This window comes from Rhinoderma darwinii, chromosome 7, assembly GCF_050947455.1.
Source record: "Rhinoderma darwinii isolate aRhiDar2 chromosome 7, aRhiDar2.hap1, whole genome shotgun sequence".
In the NCBI taxonomy this organism is placed as follows: domain Eukaryota; kingdom Metazoa; phylum Chordata; class Amphibia; order Anura; family Rhinodermatidae; genus Rhinoderma; species Rhinoderma darwinii.
The window spans coordinates 62,462,849-62,485,020 of record NC_134693.1 but is presented as its reverse complement, the minus strand read 5'-3'; the positions used below and the strand labels follow the sequence as shown (position 1 = coordinate 62,485,020).

Here is a 22,172-nt window from a genome sequence, read left to right as displayed (position 1 = left end):
TACGTAGTTCAAGAGTTCTGTAAACAACGCAGCCCGCTGTGCTACACTGTTACACTGTGCTACATATACTGCTATGGGACTTATGGAAACAGTGAAGCTCTGTGATCTCTGCTGTTTCCGTACTCCTGGCCACCTCGTAACTCTGGGGCTGGAGTCCAGCGACAGCGGGACAAGGTAGGACAGGGGTTAAGGGACCCCGTTCTAGAGGTGGGACCCAAATATATCAGACATTTATGGCATATCCTATGGATATGCCATAAATATCTGAGATGGGAATACCCCTTTAAGTGAAATTAAAGAAGAATAAGTAAGTAAGCAGGTAACGCTCCTCAATATGCTTTGCTCATTGTCTACTACTTCGCACTTCTATGTAAACCTCTGCCTACACATATAGGAGACACACACACACACATTCCTCCATTTATAGTGCCAGCAGAATGCCCCCCCATGCTGCTAATGTTAACCTACACCGTGTTCCAAATTATTATGCACATTGGATTTAAGTGTCATAAACATTTAATTATTAGTTTTTCAATTAAGCTCATGGATGGTATTGTGTCTTAGGGCTCTTTGGATCATTGTAATCAATCTCAGACACCTGTGATAATTCGTTTGCCAGGTGTGCCCAATCAAAGGAAAACTACTTTAGAAGGACGTTCCACATTATTGAGCAGGCCACAGGTTTCAAGCAATGTGGGAAAGAAAAAGGATCTCTCTGCTGCCGAAAAGCGTGAAATAGTGCAATACCTTGGACAAGGTATGAAAACATTGGATATTTCAAGAAAACTTAAGCGTGATCATCGTACTGTGAAAAGATTTGTGGCTGATTCAGAGCACAGACGGGTTCGTTCAGATAAAGGCATGATGAGGAAGGTTTCTGCCAGACAAATTAATAGGATTAGGAGAGCATCTGCTAAAATGCCATTGCAAAGGTATTTGAAGCCGTTGGTGCCTCTGGAGTCCCACGAACCTCAAGGTGTAGGATCCTCCAGAGGTTTACAAGTGTGCATAAAGCTATTATTCTGCCACCCCTAAACAATGCTCACAAGCAGAAACGGATGCAGTGGGCTCAGAAATACATGAAGACTAATTTTCAAACTGTGTTGTTTACTGATGAGTGCCGTGCAACCCTGGATGGTCCAGATGGATAGAGTAGTGGATGGTTGGTGAATGGCCACTATGTTCCAACAAGGCTGCGATGTCAGTAAGGAGGTGGCGGAGTCATGTTTTGGACTGGAATCATGGGGAGAGAGCTGGTAGGCCCCTTTAGGGGCCCTGACGGTGTGAAAATGACCTCTGCAAAGTACGTAGAGTTTATGACTGACCACTTTCTTCCGTGGTACAAAAATAAGAACCGTGCCTTCTGTAGCAAAATTATCTTCATGCATGACAATGCACCATCTCATGCTGCAAAGAATACCTCTGTGTCATTGGTTGCTATGGGCATAAAAGGAGAGAAACTCATGGTGTGGCGCCCATGTTCCCCTGACCTCAACCCTATTGAGAACCTTTGGAGCATCCTCAAGCAAAATATCTATGAGGGTGGGAGGCAGTTTACATCAGAACAGAAGCTCTGGGAGGCTATTCTGACATCCTGCAAAGATATTCAAGCAGAAACTGTCCAAATACTCACAAATTCAATGGATGCAAGAATTGTGAAGGTCATATCAAAGAAGGGGTCCTATGTTAACATGTAACTTGGCATGTTAAGTTTTTTTTGATTGAAAGAGCTTTTGATTTCTGTAAATATGACCTCCTGGTGCTGCAAATTCAACAAATTACCATTTTAGTTCTCTTTACAACCCTTAAAATGTTTTGATTTCAGTTGTGCATAATAATTTAAAACCGTGGATTTTGAGTTTTTTATTTCTAAAAAAAAAAGCTGTTATCATTAGGAGATTTCTTCAATAAAATTCGCATTATACTCCAACGGTTGATGGCTTGAAGATTATACTGACTGTCATTTGCATCGACTATTTAGGAAAGTCAGCGAAAAATAACATTTGCATAATAATTTGGAATGCGGTGTATTGATGGGCGCATAAAAACCCATGTTTACATGACATTTCATGTGCTTGCCTAAAACTAACATTGTCGGATTTTTCGCAACTCCATATTGTGGCTGTATGAAAAATCATGTACACATGCGATTACATGCAGCCATCCATAGGTTAACATTAGCAGAAATAATACAATGTGATCTACTATGATAATTGCGTCACGTAAATCCTGAGGTTTCCAGACACACTTTTTCCGTGATTATGAAGATCCTTCCAGTTTGACATCAGAATAACACAAAAATAACTCATGGGTTTAATATAATTTTTTACTGTTAAAATGTGAGTGCAGAAGAAACTACAGTATATTTTTGCATCTTTGTTTTACAGGTGGTACACAATCTGGAAATTTACAATGACATAATTTTTAATTGTTTGATTTTTACATATTTCTTAAAAATATATAACGGTTATTGTAAATTAGGTGATTCAAAAATAAATACGGGTTGTACTGAAATATTTTGTAATAGTATAATAAATAGTATACTTGTTTTCAGCATAGACCAGAGTGTTGCATTATTTTCAGATTAAAAGCAAAGTCCTTTATTGATAATGTCGTTGACTGTTATAGTCGTAGCCTCACTTGTCCCATCATTCTTTGCACTTGTACCAGTCCTTTGAGGTTTTCTGCTCAGAGCCAGGAGGGGGTTTCACTGCTACATTGCTTGACATATTTATGTTGTAGTATTTGTCTGAAAACAAAAGTAACACATTACTGTATATGCACTTTAAACGGTAGAAACATGTAAACACCCAGCCAGTCCCCCCATCTATTGGATTATTAAACAGATATATTAAGAAATTGGGGACAATATTACTGAAAACTGACTATATTTCTCAAAGATAATGCATAGTGGAAATATCTTATAATTACCTTTAGTGAAGACATAATAGTCAAATCCGTCCGGCTTTTTATAATTTGGCAATGAAACAGCAGAAATAATGTTATTTGGAACACCTCTCCAGGTTGAACGTACTGAAGTCGGATCATGAAGAACACCTAAATATAGACATAAACTATTATAAGTACCTACTATAAAATGGAATATAACTGATAGTGCAGAACAATATGAGTTATAGAATGTATTTACAATTAGTTGTGGTGCGTTTTTCTATCCACAGGTGGCGGCTCGTATAACATATTCTATACAATTCAATTTCATATTCCAAAGTGCAATGATTGTTCTCGTCTACTGTTCTCGACTATGACCTATCTAAGGCTGGATTCACATGAGCATGTTCGGTCCGTGAAGGACGGAATGTATTTCGGCCGCAAGTCCCGGACCGAACACACTGCAGGGAGCCGGGCTCCTATCATCATAGTTATGTACAATGCTAGGAGTCTCTGCCTTTCCGTGGAACTACTGTCCTGCACTGAAAACACGATTACAGTACGGGACAGTTGTCCCGCAGCGAGGCAGGGACTCCTAGCGTCGTAAATAACTATGATGCTAGGAGCCCGGCTCCCTGCAGTGTGTTTGGTCCGGGACTTGCGGCCGAAATACGTTCCGTCCTTTACGGACAGAACATGCTCGTGTGAATCCAGCCTAAATGTAGCAAGAAGTAAATAAATCATTCAATTTTGAACAAAAATGTGTAACTAATGAGTAGTATAAGAGCTATTGCTAATTCATGTGTCAAAAATTGGTACAATCCAAGCAAATTACCTAGAGGCTGCTGTCTAGTGAAAGTGCGATGTATCTGTATCCGATGTCTCACTACGGCCCGTGGAAAACGATACTTTACAGTCTGAATATCTTGTGATTGAACAGGGTATTGTATGCTAGGGCGCTGCTTCTTTGTGCATTTTTTGGCTTGTTCCTGCCGGAATGTGTACTTTTGGACAGTACCACCTATAAAACAGTAATATTATATACAGGCAGGATTATTAATTCATGATATTCCACCGAACAGTGATATTTTTAAAAAAAAGTATCTTTGTAATGATGAATAAGACATGTCTAATAGGCACCAAGGGTCAGATTTACTAACACTGGCGTTTTGAAGCCTGCATGACAAAGATGCGACTAACTTATTAAGAGGCAGAAGTCTCTTAAAACACTTATTTAAATTTTCATCTGTCTGTGCAGCGGTAAGGAAAATCTACATTTCTGCTATAATTTACGCCAGCTTCTGGCGTAAATTATAGTAAATTTGTTGAGCCATAGGTGGCCATGCCCCCTAACGATAAGCCTTGCCCACTTTTCTTAAAAATCTGCAAAGAAATCCGAATGTGTTAGGGGGGATTCACACGAGCGTGTATTCGGTCCGTGCGGGCCGCGTGGTTTTCACGCGGCACGCATGGACCAATACAAGTCTATGGGGCAGTACAGACAGTCCGTGCTTTTTGCGCAGCGTTTGTCTGCTGCGCAAAAAGCGCGACAGGTTCAATAACTCTGCGTATTTCGCGCATCACGCACCCATTGAAGTCAATGGGTGCGTGAAAACCACGCATGCCGCACGGAAGCACTTCCGTGCGAACTGCGTGATTCGCGCACTAGCTGTCAAAAGGATGAATGTAAACAGAAAAGCACCACGTGCTTTTCTGTTTCCGAACATCCAAACGGAGTGTCTTTGCGATGAGCGAAGCCGGACAAGCGAACCAAACTTCACCGGGTTCGGCCGAACTAATTTTGGCCGAACCCGGCAAAAAAATAATCGGTACGCGACGTCAGGAGATAGTCACTGTCCATGGTGCTGAAAGAGTTAAACTGTTTCAGCACCATGGACAGTGACTTCCGATTCCAATATACATGAACCTGTAGAAAAAAAAAACTAAGTTCTGACTTACCGATAAATCCCGGCTTCTTCCTCCAGTCTGACCTCCCGGGATGACAATTCAGTCCAAGTGACAGCTGCAGCCAATCACAGGCCAAGCACAGGCTGCAGCAGTCACATGGACTGGCGCGTCATCCAGGGAGGTGGGGCCCGATTTCGCGAGGCGCGTCACCAAGGACGCGTCACCAAGGACGCGTCACCAAGGCAACGGCCGGGAAGTTCTCGGTAAGTACGAACTTTTTCTTTTTTTTCAACAGGTTTTTCGATATTGTGTTCGGCATTCACTGTCGAGGGTGCTGAAAGAGTTAGCTCTTTCAGCACCTTGGACAGTGACGGGCGTCGACTAGCCTCATCTCTATGATGGCGGATGCGCGAAAATCACGCAGCCAGGCATCATACACGGATGACACACGCAGCTGTCAAATGTTTTTTGCGCGCGCAAAACGCAGCGTTGTTTGCGCGCGCAAAAACGCAACGTTCGTGTGTATCTGCCCTTACATATACTGATGTTGTTTTGCGAATTTTGGTGCGGAAATAGCCGTTGATTTCACTCTTTACATAGCAAAGAAATCTGTAGTAAAAATTGACGGCATTTACGCAACAAAGAAGGCTTGCTGTGGATTTGAAAATATGCAGCATGCTTAAAATTTGCTGCAGATTTTTTATGCTGTGAGTGAATGGAGTTTGTTAAAACCCCATTTACTTGCATTGTTGCTAAATTTCGGTGCAGATTCTGCAACCGAAATTTGCATATGTGAGTACAGCTTAACTGTCACATTTATCGAAAATCCACTGCCTCCCTACACTTCAGCATTATCTTTATTGTGCTAAATGTTAAAGGTATGATCTTTGGCCTAATATGACAGTCTGGTAAATTTTCGGATTGTGTAGTTGGACATATCAAGGTTCTGTTGACAAGAAACAAGCAATTTCAGGCGCATAAAAAATTCATAGGAAATGTCCTACCATTTTGTTTCTCCTGCTACTATGCAGACCTCTGTGTCTCCATGGTAACAGACAACAATCAAACCCTGTGTAGTCTGAGCCTGCATTTATACTTCCATAAATTTGTCCGCTACTTTACTAACATACGTTCGTTCGGTAGGGAGGGTGTCAAGAAATAAAGGACAGATAGAAGGGAGTAAGACTGCACAATTAGATCTTACAGAGTTTGTTGTTTCTTACCATGAATTCATATAGTTTGTATAGAAGCTCTAGATTTTTTTTGATTTTTTTAATTAAAACCTACTGCAAAGTTGCTTCATTTCGCTTTCATTTTAGGTGCATTAGGACAATAAAAAAAATAATTTCGTTGCTAATGTGGGGACAGTTGAAAATTAAAACACAACAATGCTGTGCATTTACATTACTCTAAGAGCAAAAGAAGTCTGAAATGCCTTTGTTGGAGTAGTAAAGCGCTAATTAGAATGTAATTACTGTCTAAATCTACAAATTGAGAAGCTCACCCTACATAATAGATCAATCTGCAAGATAAAGAAGGATAAAATCGATCTGTTAATTACAATGCCTGTTCTGCACGTGTGCTTGACTGACCAGAAAGTGGGACATTTATGCAAGTATGTATTCTACTTACTTGGTCTGAAAAAATAGACAGACTCTGGCCTTGTTCTATATCCAGCGACGGGCAGTACAGTAGTCACTGTACCTCTGAGTCCACCAAACCCTTTTATAATTTCCTTTGGATAGCCTTGATCCATTACATCATTGGTAAAACGCCAATAATTAGGACCCTATCATAACAGAGGAGCATAAACATGTAAGAATGTATCCTGCCTTGCCGTACTGAATGCACACTGGCAATGTATATTTTCACTATTACTGTAGCCATAACTAGCTATATATATATATATATATATATATATATATATATATCTGCACTACAACTATTTATTTTATAGATACATCATAACTTCCAAGTTTCAGAGAGAGCAAAGAAGGACATCAATGTGGTGAAGGTTTAGTGAGCTGCAGCAAATCTGTCATACTTTGTCCCAAATCTAGTAGCACCCTTATTTATAAGTGAATATACTCTCATTCTGACATGCACTCCATGGATGAATAGTGCTGTACAGTTAATGGTGCACATATTGTTTATAGAGTGCTGTCACCACGCCAAATGGTGCCTACTTAGTGTCATTCTGTGCCCACATATGTCACACAATGACTATACAGTATTAAACAGTGTTCAGAGTGCCATACTTTGTTCATATAGTACAAAACAGTACCAAGAGAGCAGGGGCGTAACCATCGGGGGTGCAGATGTAGCGGTCGCACGCGGGCCCTGGTGACTGGGGGGCTCCCAAAGCCCATCTGTCTTATAAGAATACACCAGTATTATAAATGGTGCATGTTAGGTGGGGGAGGGGGCTATTAGATTTTGTATTCAGGGTCAGGAGCTTCAAGTTTTGCCTCTGCCAGAGAGTGCAATACTTTGTCTAGATATATAGTACCTACAGCCATGCATCATAGAGCAACCACCACTTACTTTTAAAGGGGTTTTCCCCACTAAGAACATTTATTGCTTATCCACTGGATAGGTGATAAATCTATGATCGCTTGGGGCACCCACCACTGGGACCCCCACGATCACTAGAACGGGGTCCGACCGTTCCTCTTCACTGCACGATCATATTGAGGAAGATTTTGAATGGTGCGGTGGTCGCGCATGTCCGTGCTGCTCCATCAGGCGGAAGAAGGAAATTAATGAGCATGCGCCTGTCCCTGGCCTGGTTGTCTGGACAAGTGAGCAAAATCTTTTCCCTAGGTATCTGAGCAGGGGAGCAAGCGCCTTTCTTCCCTGGATGCCTCGCTCTGTTTCGGTGTCTGGGTGAGCTAGCAAACACTCAGTACATCAGAGTGAAATGGCTCAAGCAAGCTTCTGTCCATGGCGGTTTTATTTATTTAACCTGTTTATTCGGGAGTTATTTTTTTCATTCCAAAATAAAAAAGAAAGTGTACCTGCTCTGACGTGAAATAAAATATGTTGCTTTCTATAACCACATGCTGCTGCTGGCGGATTTTTTATTCTTTCTCTTAGTTTAGTACTTTGAGTGCACAATGGCAACATAATACACACTTTTAATACATCATAAATTTTTTATAGTATAGACAACTATAGCATATTGACCAGACATCCCATAAATGTGGGACCGCTGGGAGCCCCATTGATCCGGAGATGGGTGTCCCTTGTAGCTGGAACATAGGAGGCTGCACATGTGCAATCTCTATTGTAATGAGTGGGAGAAATGGAACCAGTCGTACGCTTTAACCATCCCTGATCATTTATTTATGGCATACCTAATCAGTATTCAGCAAAAGCCATTTAATATTTTGGTGTTCGTATGTTCAATAATATCAAGTATTTATGTGTTAAAGAGCTGGACTTTTCTCTATATTCACTCAAGCCATACTTAGAATAGGAATAGACATAATGAGATCTGTCAACAGTAGACAGTCTCTAGGTAGCAATAAAAGATTAATTCTATCCCATATAACAAACGAAAAAATGTCCAAAAAATTGAAGTTGAAGTAAATTATTGAGGTGCCAGATTTTACCTTCTAGCCAATGATTAGAATAAAACAACATATTTCACAATACTGGAAAGGCATCAAGGCACTCATAACATATACAGAGTGAACGTCATCATTTCTTACCTTGAAAAAGAAGGTTTTGCCACCACAATTACATCTGGTAAATACTGTGTCAACTGGAGATGGAATACCCCAAACTTCAGTAATTTTGCGTGGGCTTCCCATCACACCTCCTTGATTTAGCATCCAAAAGTAGTTACCTAAAATTAATCATCATTTTTTATAAAGAATTCTTTAGCACAAAAAGACATAAGGGAGCTTATACGAAATCCAGTTACTTACGGTATATGTGAATGCACAGTGGCGTACATAGAGAACACTGGACACGTACAATTCGGAGATGGAAACGCAAGATAAATTGACATCCGCACCACAGTAGTCTCATTTACTTTGCCGGTACAGTATAAGGGCTTATTCAGATGAACGTGTGTAAAATCGGCTGTGAAGAACATCTATTTTTCACCGCCATTTTGCACTCGTGCGGGACCCGTTTCCACGACTTGAGTCTATTGAGGGATCCATGAAAATGAAAAAAATAGGACATGTCCTATTTTTTCACGGGCCGTTTACACGGTCCGTTAAAATAACAGCCATGTGAATAGCCCCATAGAAATACATGCAGCCGTGTGACTGCCGTTAAAAAAAACGCTGTCACGAATGATTTCAACGTTCATCTGAATAAGCCCCTACACTATGGATTTGCGTGCATGTGGCCTAAAGCTGCACAAAGTTGTAGAAGAAAAATAGAGCAATGGGAGCTATTATCTTGATATTTCACAACTTGGAACAATAGGCTTGTAGCAACTAGTATTTGAAATACATATTTTTAACTTTTTTTGTCTTGTAAAACTTCTATCGACAGAGTAGATAAAATATGAATCAAGAGATTTGCAAGGGATTTAAGTAAAATCAATTGACTTACCTCGAAACGCCACCATGGATCCATTCTGTAGAGTAGTCATCCCATCTATTGGCTGCCCACTGCATAAATTCTTCTGTGGGTCTAGAGTTAAACATATACATATTTGCTAGAAATAAATATTGTATTATTTTTTCCCTTTCTTCCGCTAGGGGAGCAGAACAAGAGAATAAAGGCCCTCTGGCAGGGCTTCATGGGAGACTGTCAGTATAACGATATACTGCAATACATTAGTACTGCAGTATATCATGCAAACGATTGCGGGTTCAAGTCCCCTAGGGGGACAAGAAAAAAACGTTAAAAACACAAAAAAAATAATTATTCACATTGTAAAAGTAGTAAAACATAAAAAAGTATATAAATTTGGTATCGCCGTAATCGTATTGACCTGCAGAATAAAGTTAACATGCCATTTTTACCACATAATTAATTCCATAAAAACAAATCCCACCAAAAGATTGAGGAATCGTTGTTTTTTTTTCCTATTCCATCCCACAAATAATTTTTTTCCAGTTTCCCACTACGTTATATGGTACAATAAATGGTGTCGTGAAAATCTACAACTCGTCCCACAAAAAACAATCCCTCATATGGCAATATTGATGGAAAAATAAAAGAAGTTATGGCTTTTGGAATCTGGGGAGGAAAAAACTACAGAGAAAATCCAAAAAATGGCTGCGGCGGGAAAGGGTTAGGCAAAGGGTTAAGAATTTAAGACAGAGAATTCCCAAAAACAACTGTGCAGCCTGTGGGTTACTGTTCGTGTTTCCGCCTCCCATACGGCAGGTCCTGAGGTCTAAAGGTTCATCTTTAAAGTAGAGACTAAGTAGAAATGAAATATGGAGGGATCCCTTGACCTTGCTGGGTGCTGACGCAAGCCCTGTTCAGGTAGAATATGCTTCCTCCATTTATTAAAATAATTGATCAGCCATATTTACTACTTTCTTGCACAAAGAGATCAAATATAATATAATTCCATGGTATTTAGACCTACTGTACACTTGTTCTCTGCCATTGGACTCGGCTATAACTGTTGCCATTTGCTTAGTGATATATAAATACCTGATACTCCTTAGTTCCATCTATAACCATGTAAACATAGCTGTATGTATAGTGTACACACAGTGGGAACAGTTTATAGTATAGGGATATTTCCTAATCAATGGAGAAGGTAATAATAACAAATATTCACGTTGTGGGCACAGTTTTTCATTTAGAGCGTATCCACAATGCTTAGGCAGTACTAGCAGGAAATATAGCCCTAGAAAAACAGTGCATTAATCTCTACATATCTTAAGTGACGGAAAGATGTACGGAATCCAGAGTAATTCAGAAGGACGAGGAACGATACATTTTGGAATAGTCTTGGGCTCTGTTTACATTTGCATTGAGAGCCTTCATTGGTGGCTCTGTCCACCCTTCCAGTATTTCTGATTGCAAGAATAGAGCAGTTTGCAATGCTAGACTTGCCATTAAAAATAACAGGACCCAGACGGACCCTGTTAAAGTCAATGGTGTCCATTGGGGTACACGAGTTTCCGTTTGACAATGGATCCAACACAGCGGTCAGAACAGTCATAAAGGGAAGCTTGTGCAAACAGAGCCTTATACCAGTATGGCGAAGAATATAATGAATATATGGAGTGAAAAAAATTGAAATATTAAAAAAAAAAAAAGGAAGATAATAATGTCAGATTGTACTTACCATTTGAGCTTCTAATTTTATTAAGCAGCAATAACCATTTTGATGGCTTGTGTATAGTGAAGGCATATACTTCTGGGGAACTATTCATCCTCCGATATATTTCCTCCACAATCTGAATGATTCTTGTTCCTGGTTGTGGATTCCAGTTAGGTGTTATCAGATGTGGGTAGCTGGAGGGAATACTTCTATCATCTGTAATATCCGGCTTTACGTCTGGAGATGATGTACTTACAAGTGGATACTTTTGCTGCATCTCAGTACATATTTCAATGATATGTTGTAGGTCATCATCTGATATTCTCAATTTAATGGCTTCATCCTTAAGCAAATCGCAAACTTGATATGGGTCAGTTGTAGGAGGTTTTACGGTTTTAGTATTCTCCATTTCTTCGGGTTCCACTGGCCTGATTGGCTTTGGCGTTTTTGCTGGAAGCATGGACTTGGTGGACATCTCAGTGTCATCTGTATCTGTAGGTTGAGTTGTTTCAAAAACAACGCTTTTGGTTGGAGTTGGCTTCTGTATACCATTGCTCATTATTGTAGAGACCTCGGGCTCCTCTTCCGATTGCTCAGTTGTCAGTGTTTGCTGTGGTTGAGCACTTGGCCCCTCTGTGGTGGTTTTTGATGAAATAGTGTGATCAGAATGCCTTGTGGTTGATTCTGTAATCACTGTGATATCATTTTGGGTTATTGTTTCCTTGGTTTGTGCTTGTTCGCTTTTCTGAGTAGTAGCTGTGGTAGAGAAAGGCATCGTATTAGTATTTGTCATGAAATAGCTAGTGCTTTGGTCAAGTGGGTTATCGGTAAATTCAGAAGGGTTATTTGCATTGTGCCATGTACTAGTTGCCCTTTTAGAAGTGATATATTTACCATTATCAGTGATAGGAAGTGTTTGTATTGTTGTGTCCACAGGTTCACTATTAATGGACAGGGTATTTGTTGTTTCCTGCAATATTCTAGAGACTGATGTATGGGTTATATCACTAGAATCTGTTGTGCTTTGATCCTGTGGAGTTTTCAATGTGCTCACTGTAAAATTAAAAGAAGGTTCATGTAAATTGGGGACATTTTGGTCAGTACTACCACCTAAATCTTGCCTACTGGTACTACTTCCTTCAAATTCATGTTTTTTGTTTTCGGTATGAGGTAGTGGGGAATACTTTGGACTTACAGTGCTGTGAGGTGTTGTTGGCCCATTGGTAGCCTTAATTCTGTTAGTATCTATGTCAAGAACGGTACTCAGTGAGTGGTCCTTTATAGTAACTGAAAATGCTTCAATAGATTCACGGGTTCGTTGTTCACTTTCAGTGTTTATTTCCCCTGTATGTAAATCTTGAGCTCTAGTGGTATCCATAATAGATACAGTCTCGGCTCTAGAAGAATCTGCAGTTCCTCCAATTGTGTAATATTTGTCTAACAATTTAAAAGATGTGGAAGTTGGTGTATCCCTGTTAGTTGTAACAACAGTGGATGTTGTAATGTCTACTATTGTAGAAGTGGAGTGGGTGACTGTATCTCCCTGGCTGCCGAGCTGTGTTGTCATAGGTTTAGGGTTCTCAATTGTCATCATCGAAGTTCCTTCTGCTCTCCTTGTCACTGCATTTGTCTGGTCCGCATTGGAATCTTTATCCAACACAGTGGTAAGTAAACCATTAGCACCCTCAGTAGTGACAATGGGTTCTTGTGCAACTATTGTGGTGATGCCGGTTTTCAGTTGTACTGCATTGATATCCCCCGTAACAAACTCAGTCTTTATAGTATTTTCCTTTGATACGAATGGATGGTTGCTTGTTCCTGACAAAAATATTATTGATACTGGGCTTGTTTCCTGAGTGTCTTGGGTAACTGTGATAGTTTTTTCTTTGTTATCAAATGTAATGCTGCCATCACTAGTTATAGAAACTATGGGAACTTCAGAAATTGTTGATATTGGTTCTTTACTTAATGGCACTTCCTCAGTACCTACTGCTACGGTGTTAGTTCCAACATGGGTTGGCCTAGGTTCCTCATTTGACACAATGGGTACAGTAGGATTAATAGTGCTTCCTGCAACTCCGGTTATTTTACTAACCAATGTGACATTGGCGCTTACATCTATGGGGAAAGATGTTCCCTCAGGCTGCTCTGTGCTGACCTGACCCTGATAGTGTGGCCGTAGTGTTGTATGAACTATATCATTTGATACAGTCACTGGAAGTGTTGAATTATATTTTTGTGTTGTTTTAAGAAGTCGAGAAGAATTGGATATGCTATTTGTGTTAGTTTCTTTAGAGGCAAGAGTGGTTACTGTTATCAATGTTGTACTGTCAGAAGTTTTCAACAGGTCTTCAATGGGTCTTACAGTAGGAAATAATGTTGTTTTCACGGAAAATACGTTTAGTGTTTTTTGTGTGTTTTCAGCAGCTGCTTGATGTGTTGTTTTATATGACGCATCATTTCTGTCTGGTTCTGTAACTGTTGGGATCTCACTTAATCCGGTATTTTTAGTGACAATGTTGTCAAACCTATTGGTGACCGTTTCAGTATGAATTATTTCATCAGATGGTAACCTTGTGCTAGTTGCTTCATTAAATTGAACCACTTGGGTAACAGTAGGTTGCTCTTCTACATTGTTTGATGTGATTTTTATGGACTGATCTGTGAGACTTAGTTTTTCTAGATTAAGCGTCGCTGAAATTGTTACACTGGGTGTTATTCCATCACCTGGCGTTTCGCTTGAAAATGTTTCGTTAAGAGGCTTAATAATAATAATTTCTGAATTTGTGGGTGACACATCTGTCTTTTGGAATTCTGTGGCATCTGATAGTGTTGGTTTGTCTGATGAAGCTAAATGAAGTAAGTTATCTGTAATTCCTGTTAATGGGATAGATGTCGAGTCTTTTACAGTTTGTGCACTTATTGTTGGTTTCTCGTGCCCTGTCTCATTGGGATTTTTTGTATTAAAAACGTTTGTAGTACCATGATCCATATCATTAGAAAGTGATTCTGTAGACTTCTCAAATTCTCCTGCTACTGTAACTACTGTTGATAACGGATCTGTTTTTAAATCATATGGTAATGAAATAGAGTGTATAGAGTTAGCATGAGGGCGCTCTGTAGTATCTGACAATAGTGGAGATTGCAGGGTGGTGCCGGCTAAACTTTCCATCTTCATTGTAACATGTGGTGTTTTTGACATTTGGGAGGTATCATATATTCCCTCTGTCTGCCTTTGATTTGTTTCCTCACTTCCAGAAACGGAAACTTCTGCATGAGATGTAACTGTCATGCTGTACATATTATAAGTGTTTGTCGTAGCTGTAGTAGGAAGAAGCGCTCGCCCACTGGACGATAAATAATGGCTACTCTGACTTGTTGCTGTAGTTTCTTTTCCTATTTCTATATTTTCTGCGGTTGTGGATACTTCTATTGCAGTTATTTGGCTGGGTAGTAAAGTTGACTGTATGTTATCTGTGTTTTGTTGTCTAGTGACGTCTGTGGTCTGCAATGTTATTGTTTGTACTGTGTTAGATGTTATTATATTTCCTTTAGATGTATGTGTAAGATCAGTTCTCTCTATCGAGAAGGGTTCTTTGGTCCCAACAGTTGACAACTGATCTCGTTCTATAGTTGAGGGCATGGAAGTGCTTGTCTTTTCATCAGAGCCTTTGTCAATAAAATGTAAAGTTGTTATATGATCTACAGACAACGCTTCTGTCGTTTTGGTAGGTATTGTGTGGTCTTCTGTTGACTGTGTAGCTTCTCTTACTTCTACACTTATAGGTAAGGATAATTCATTTTGTGTGGTGAACTTTTCTGTGTTTGCTGTGCCAATTAATGGAGTCCCTTCCAGAGCGTCTGTGGTCTTGTGTATGGTCCCTGTAGGACTCACATCTAGTGAAGATGTGACATCTTTAGATATTGTGACATTTGGGGAACGTGTACTAATTTTATGTCTGTTTTCAACAGCTTCTTCGATTGGTGTACTGAATGCTATGGGCCGAGGAGTGCTGTGTAATTGAGCTTTACTTTTTCCAGTTTCTGCAGATGTGGTGTCAGTTGTTGTGTAACTTATTGTCTTTTCACTAATGAAATCTGTATTATTTATATTTGTTGGACTAGGAATCTTGTTTGTATTTTCTCCAGTTTGTGGTTCAGTAGTTATTTTAATAGAATTTGTTGTCATCTTAAGATCCTCAATGTCAGAAACATCACTAGCCAGAGTTGATAAAGCATTTTGAAGAACGTCTGGTACAAGAGGTGTTAGTAATTTTTCGGTGCCTGTTCTCTCTGTAGACTCTATCGCTTTCATCACGTCAGTGGTAGTGGGAAGCATTCCTACATGACTTGTAATAGCTTCCGTTAAGTGTTTACCTACAGTTGGCATATGTGATGTTGTTGGCATGCTTACAGTTTGACTCAAACTAGCTGCCTCAGTTACTGACTTGCTCTGCCTTATATTTTCCGTTATGACCATGTTAGAGCTTGTTTTAACCTCTGTTGGACCTACAGTTTTATCGATGTCATTGACCGTTCCCTTAGTAAGATCTGTTCCTACAGTTTTATCGATGTCATTGACCGTTCCCTTAGTAAGATCTGTTCCTACAGTTTTATCGATGTCATTGACCGTTCCCTTAGTAAGATCTGTTCCTACAGTTTGTGTCTGCAGGAATGTTGTATGAAATGATGTTTGTCTTTCCCTCAATGTCTCGAATGTTGAATGTCGTTCCCTGTCTGTTGGTATTTGTGTTGTCTGAGTTATTGATCTGGATTGCGCTGAGCTCGCGGCAGTAATATCATTGTTTTCTGCTGTGGTCTTGCTGGGGCTTTTAGACTCTGTGAATATTATATCAACTGTTGATGCTGCTGAATTCCTGTTGATATCAGCAGTGGTAGTCAATGACTTTCTAGTGTCAGGTAATGTTTCTCCTATTATCTGTGACGCATTTTGCTTTTCAAGAACGTTTTGAGATTCAGCAAACGTTGGTCGCCCAGTTGGAAATGTTTCTACAGTATCCATTGTGTCTGGCCTGCTTATTTTTTCCTCTCTATGAGTACTTTTATCTGTTTCAGTTTTTGGGTCTTCACTTGGTTCTATTGTTACCAATGCACTTAAAATACTATTTGCTTTCATTTCTGTAGGCGTTATGCGGTCTTTCAATCTTGCCCGTGAAGAGGTTTCAGAACTGATATCTGTTGTAACTCCCGAATGAGCTGATGGAGACTTATCACTGAGGTGTGTGACAGGGGTAGTATGAGATGCACTAGCAGAGACCAGCAGTCGCTTAGTGGCATATTCTGTAGATAACTCAAAACCAGGTGAATTTGCTGCTTTTGCATCAGTGGTAGCAGGCGGTAAATCATGTGAACCTTCAGTCAAACCTCGTTGTACATTTTGTGTCTCAGCTAAGGTATGGAAATGGTCAGTTCTATACACTTCGTCTAGCACTGTTGTACTAAAGAAATGTTCACTGTCAGCAGGTTTAGTGGCCTTGTAAAGTATGTTGGTGGAGCTTGGTCCTACAGAAGTGGATTTTCCGTTTTCAGTAGATATCATTTTCTGAAATGTTACTAAATTTTCTGTGGATAATATTGTGGCCTCAGGACTGATCAGGGGCTGATTCACTCCTGGCGGAGTTGTTTGTGCAAATGTTCTTGTATCTTCTCGTTTTGTTGTTGTTTTTACATCTTCTGTATTGTCTTTTTCAGACACTATATTGTCTGTGCTTTCAACAACTCTGGATGTTCCTGCTGTTGATTCTCCAGTATTATATTTACTTATAGGGTATGGTGATGTTTCCTTTGCTTCTTCAGGCGTCACATCATTTGCTGTACTGTCTATTTTTAGTGGTGTAATTCCTGGATTCAATGTGTTCTCTATACCATTTTTACCATCATTTGTTTCTGTTGTAGTCATCTTCATGGAACTTGGAGGATTCACAGAACTGGTTACGTCTTTGCCTACAATATCAATCTCCGGCTGTTTTACAGTGGATCCATCATCTTGTGATGGCTCTGAGGTTATATCCTTTATGTTTCCAGCAACAGTGCTATGTGTTACAATAACCGATGCTTCCAAATCATTCATTGCAGTTGTGTGTTTAATATTCTTACTTTGTTGAAACGGAGTATCTGTTGATATGCTTGTTCTTGTGGTTTTATCCTCGGCTGTTGGACTTTGAGTGGAGGGACTCATCGCATTTGTAGTTTTTTCAGGTCCTTCTTTAGTTGGCAAAATATTGGATGTACTAAGCCTTCCCTTTTCTGAGGTTATATCAGGGTTCTCTGTGGGTGACTTTGATGTATTCATTGTCCCTTCAGTCTGATTTTTTCCCATTGTAGTTTGTGATGCTGTAGTTGTTGAGTGGACCATCAAAGTTGTTGTTGGTGTAGTTGTTGACAAAAATTCCATTCCACTGCCATCGTCTCCAGAGCCTTCATCAGTAATTGTAGGTTCAGGGGTTGAAAGTGAACCTTTGTCTTTTTTTCGCTTTGGAGGCATTAACGGATTTTCTGGTTCTTCTATTTAAAGAGAAAGTCAATATGTTGTTATAGCACGTATTTAGCTTTTCTTATTTAGGGTTAAATTCAGATGCATTGTTCACTGTATATTAATTAAAATTACAGCAATAGTAAGTGAACATTATCACAATATATGTATTTTTGTCTTACCAGGATTGTTCTTATTTTTTTTCTTGTTTTTGCCTGTCAACCTTCTGGAAGTTGACTTACTTCTAGAATGTGAGGATGACGACTGGGAAGAGCTTGAGAACTCACTCTGTACAGTTTCTAAAATGGGTGATTAAATAAAAACAAATAATAATAATAATCTTGTAATCTTACACCACCGGATTTATCATAGTTATCATATAACAGACATGTAATCGGCAGCAGGCAGCCTTGGTGCTCTCCTTTGCCACCCCTGACTACTCTCTTCCAAGTGTACTGTCACCCGCCATTATAGTGAACAGGAGAAACAGAAACAGTCGTGTTTGTCCATTCAGCTGTTCTTTATTTCATAATGGAGAGGGGCCACGCATGCCCGGCCACCTCTTGGCTGAAAACAGGGAACGCGAGTAATTAAATGTACAGACTTCAGTTGGAGTAAAGGGCCACATTTGAGGCTCCCTTAACATAGTAAGGTGACTACCACAGTATTAGACTATTTCCCAAATGTGTGAAATACATAAAATGATACAATCTCTTTCCTTATATAGACTGATTTTTTTATCAGTAAAAAACAAAAACCATAATCCGTTATTTCGTACCTTGTCTCTCTTCCTCTGAGTTAATCTTCTTTTTTTTTTTTGAAATGTCTTTTGGATTAGGTTTCTTTTTCGGGTTCTTTCCTTTTCCAGGTTTTGATGGTTCTGGTGGAAAAGTCATTTGTCATTTATAGTTTTGCTTTCATGGTCTCAAACCACAATTATTTACAATAATACCTCATAAATTTCACTAAAAAATAAAAATAATTTAGTAACAACTCTAAGTATTACAAAATCAAATAACTTATGTAATAAAAAAAACTGTGCAATATATTAGGAACATTTTACTAAAAAAGCAATTGCTTCCACAAATTTTTGTAAAATAAATTTTGCTAAATAGTAAATATTAAAGGCTAAACCTTTTAATGGCATTTTTAAAAAAATAAAAAGGTCAGTGAGTGTGATTGATGCAACTTTATAAATAGTTTTTATTAAAATTCTTTTTACTTTTTGAGATACAGCAGCTCTGTATTCTCTATATAGAGCAGTTATATCGTTCGCTAAATCCTGCTCCGATCAGGTTCGCGTGACTGGCAGGTTCAGTGAAAAAGAGTCGAGACACGCAGGATCCACCGGTAATCGATCACATCTAAGTTCATAACTTAGATGTGATCGATTACCGGTGGATCCTGTATGTCAAAGACACATAGGATCAGCTGACACTGAACCTGTCAGGTCCACGGGACTGACGGATTCAGGTCATATCGAAAGACACAACTGCTCTGTATAGAGAATACAGAGCTGCTGTATCTCAAAAAGTAAAACTGATTTTTAATAAAAACTATTTCTAAAGTTGAATCAATCACACTGACTGATCTTTTTATTAAAATAAATAAAATGGCCTTCAGAAGTTTACATTTATTGTGAAATACAGGTTTTGTTTTTTTCGATACCGAAAGTACATCATTGTTGATGTAATTCTAGGACCACCATACATGAATGTTTTTCTTACCATCTTCATCTTCATCTATAGTTAAGACCTTTTTCTTGTTTGTTTTTTTGGAGTTAGGCTTTTTTTTCCTTTTGTCTGATGGTGATGGATTCTGTGAAGGAACTTTTGCGAAAAATAGAAAACAAACACAATTATTTCTCTCTTACAGGATTAAATTGAATTCATTAACCTGAAATTCCATACATAAGACATTAACCTTAGGGCAGTTTCACACAAAGTGTGAATACTGCGCATTTTCCGTGGAAAATCAGCCGCATAATACTACAGCAGCAAAGTGGGTGATATTTGAACAAATCTTATCCACACACTGCGTAAATGCTGAGTGGAATAAATGCTCAGAAATTGACCTGCGGTGCGTTTTTTTAATCCGCAGCTTGTCAATTGTATTTGCGTAAACGCTGCATATTTGTTGCGAGTTTTTCCGTTTGAACTCTATTGGGAAGTAAAACCCGCAACAAATAGCAGAAGTTGTGTTATTTTGCGGCGCAAAAGCAGCGATTCCACTGCAAAAAAACGCAACTCAGAAAAAAACAATCTTACACTTACCCCGAATTCTGTGTTTGTTCGTCCAGGCCAGTCACTTGGGATGACGTTTCATCCCATGTGACCGCTGCAGCCAATCACAAGCTGCAGGAGTCAGATGAGATGAAGAGATGAAACGCTGTTTTTTGTTTTTTTTAGGTACAGTGCACATTCCGGTCAAAAAAACTGCACCACAATTTGGTGCGGTTATTCATCCGGAATTCCCTGTGGTGCTCAAGGCCGATAAGCTGTGTGCTTTTACGCAGGGTATCTTCCCTATATGTCATTTAAGCCTAAAAAAAGATATATCAGGGATGTATCTGCCCTTTTCAAAAGATTAGACATTGTTTATCAATACTCCCCATTTTGTTAGTTAATAATTCTTTCACAGACTTTTTTTTCTCAAGTGGGAAAGGGAGATGATAATTCTAGGTAATGCACTTCTGCTTTGAAAAACTTTAAAATCTCTCACTTTTCTACATTCTAAGCAGTTTTATAGACACATGGTATGTGTTCATAAATCCTGGCAAGACTCATTATGCAGCTCCTGCAACTAATGGATGCAGCTGCTCAGGATGTCAAACTTCAAGAACAATGAATAGAACGTGTCTGCTGGCTCCCTCCACAAGTGCCGGCACCTCTCCCCCTTAGTTTCATCAAACAACCATGTGTTTAATCACTGTTAGGGGACTTAGAACAACGCTGCACACACTGAAGCAGTGCTGCATTTTCCTGTCTGCCGGCTGTCTCCCCAACGGAGTCCCTGGCCAAAGCATGGCTAGTGCTCTGGCCAGGGACTCTTGTCTTGGGAAAGCCCTTGGAGTCACTGTCCATAGATCATCAGGGAGATTAAGAGTCCATATATGGACAGTGACGTTAGGGGCTTTGAGATAGCGGAATACACCCCCCGTAGGTAGTACCACCCCCACTACATAGCATCACTTCTCCCCTGTAGATAGCGCCACTTCTCCCCTGTAGATCGTGCCACTTCTCTACTGTAAGTAGCGCCAACCCCCTTTATATAGTGCCACCCCCCTGTAGGTATCACCACCCCTCTGTAGATAGCACCACTGAAGCTCACTCTAGGAGTGGATTCCCTGGCCAGAGCATTGCCGACGCTTTGGCCGGGCACTCCGCTCCTAGAGGGAGCCCCTGATGTCACTGTCCGCATATGGACAATGATGTAAAGGGCTCCTCCAGGAGTGGAATCCCTGGCCAGAGTGTCGTCAACACTCTGGCTCTGGCCAGGGATTCCGCTCCTAGAGGGAGCTTTAGTGGTGCTGTCTACAGCATGTGATGGTGCCATCTACAGTGGGTGGTGGTGCCATTTACAGCGGGTGGTGGTGCTATCTACAGGTGGTGGCACTATCTACAGCAGGGGTGGCGCTATCTACAAGGGGCTGGTGCTATCTAGGAAGTGTGTGGCACTATCTATATGGGCATTGTGGCACTCTATGGGCATAATCTACAGGAGACACTGTGGCGCTATCTACATGGGCACTGTTTGTGGCACTATCTAGGGTGGGCACTGTGTCACTATCTACAGTTGGCACTATCTATTGGGGCTCGGCGGCGTTTTAAGAGGGTTCGGACAAAAAAACACAGACTAATTAAATGCATCCATTTTTTTTAACCCCTTCACGCACCCAGGCGTGCTATTACGTCCAGGTGCGGGAGGTGACGTGCTGAGCGCGCTCCATATGCTGTGGGTGTCGGCTGCATTTTACAGTGGACACCCAGGACTAACAGCCGGGAGCAGCGATCGCGCTGTTCCAGGCTATTTAACCCTTCAAATGCTGCAGTCAATCGCAACCACCTCCGACAGCTCATCGCCCCCTGCATTGAGATCGGGTGGTGATGACGGTTGTTACGGCAGCCCAGGGGCCTAATGAAGGCACCCAGTGCTGCCTTCACTCTGCCTCTGTTAAGCCCTGCCTGTGGACTAACAGAAACCTGTAAAAATGATGATATACTGCAATACGTGTGCTGGTTCAAGTCCCCTAGGGGTGGCTAATAAAGTGTGTGAAAAAAGGTTTTTAGTAATGAAAAAAAAAATTTAAATATTAAAAGTTCAAAAAAAAACCTTTTCCCATTTTCCTCCTAAAGTAATGTAAAAAATAAGAAAGTAAACAAAATTGGTATCGCTGCAACCGTAAAAGTCTGAACTATTACAATATAGTGTTATTTAATGCGCATGGTGAACGCCGTAAAAAAAAAAAAAATGTAAAACGCCAAAATCGCTGTTTTTTGGTCAGCCAAAATCGCTGTTTTTTTATCAACTTAGCTCTAAAAAAGAATGTAATAAAAAGTGATCAAAAAGTTCTACGTACCAAAAAATGGTACCAATAAAAACTACAGCTAGTCCCGCAAAAAAATAAGCACT

General features: G+C 40.0%; 1 protein-coding gene across 1 annotated transcript in view; it reads right to left on the bottom strand.

Annotated features, from left to right (window-relative positions):
* Positions 1–2,648: 2,648 nt before the first annotated feature.
* The window catches only part of PRG4 (proteoglycan 4), a 73,153-nt gene continuing 53,629 nt past the window's right edge, over positions 2,649–22,172 (bottom strand). Inside the window, 13 exon segments of the mRNA XM_075832489.1 lie at positions 2,649–2,749; positions 2,932–3,057; positions 3,725–3,910; positions 6,430–6,586; positions 8,511–8,647; positions 9,370–9,450; positions 11,072–11,803; positions 11,942–12,100; positions 17,165–17,572; positions 17,723–17,839; positions 18,319–18,448; positions 18,822–18,845; positions 19,251–19,369. Of these exon segments, the coding sequence (XP_075688604.1) occupies positions 2,649–2,749; positions 2,932–3,057; positions 3,725–3,910; positions 6,430–6,586; positions 8,511–8,647; positions 9,370–9,450; positions 11,072–11,803; positions 11,942–12,100; positions 17,165–17,572; positions 17,723–17,839; positions 18,319–18,448; positions 18,822–18,845; positions 19,251–19,369 (2,477 nt within the window).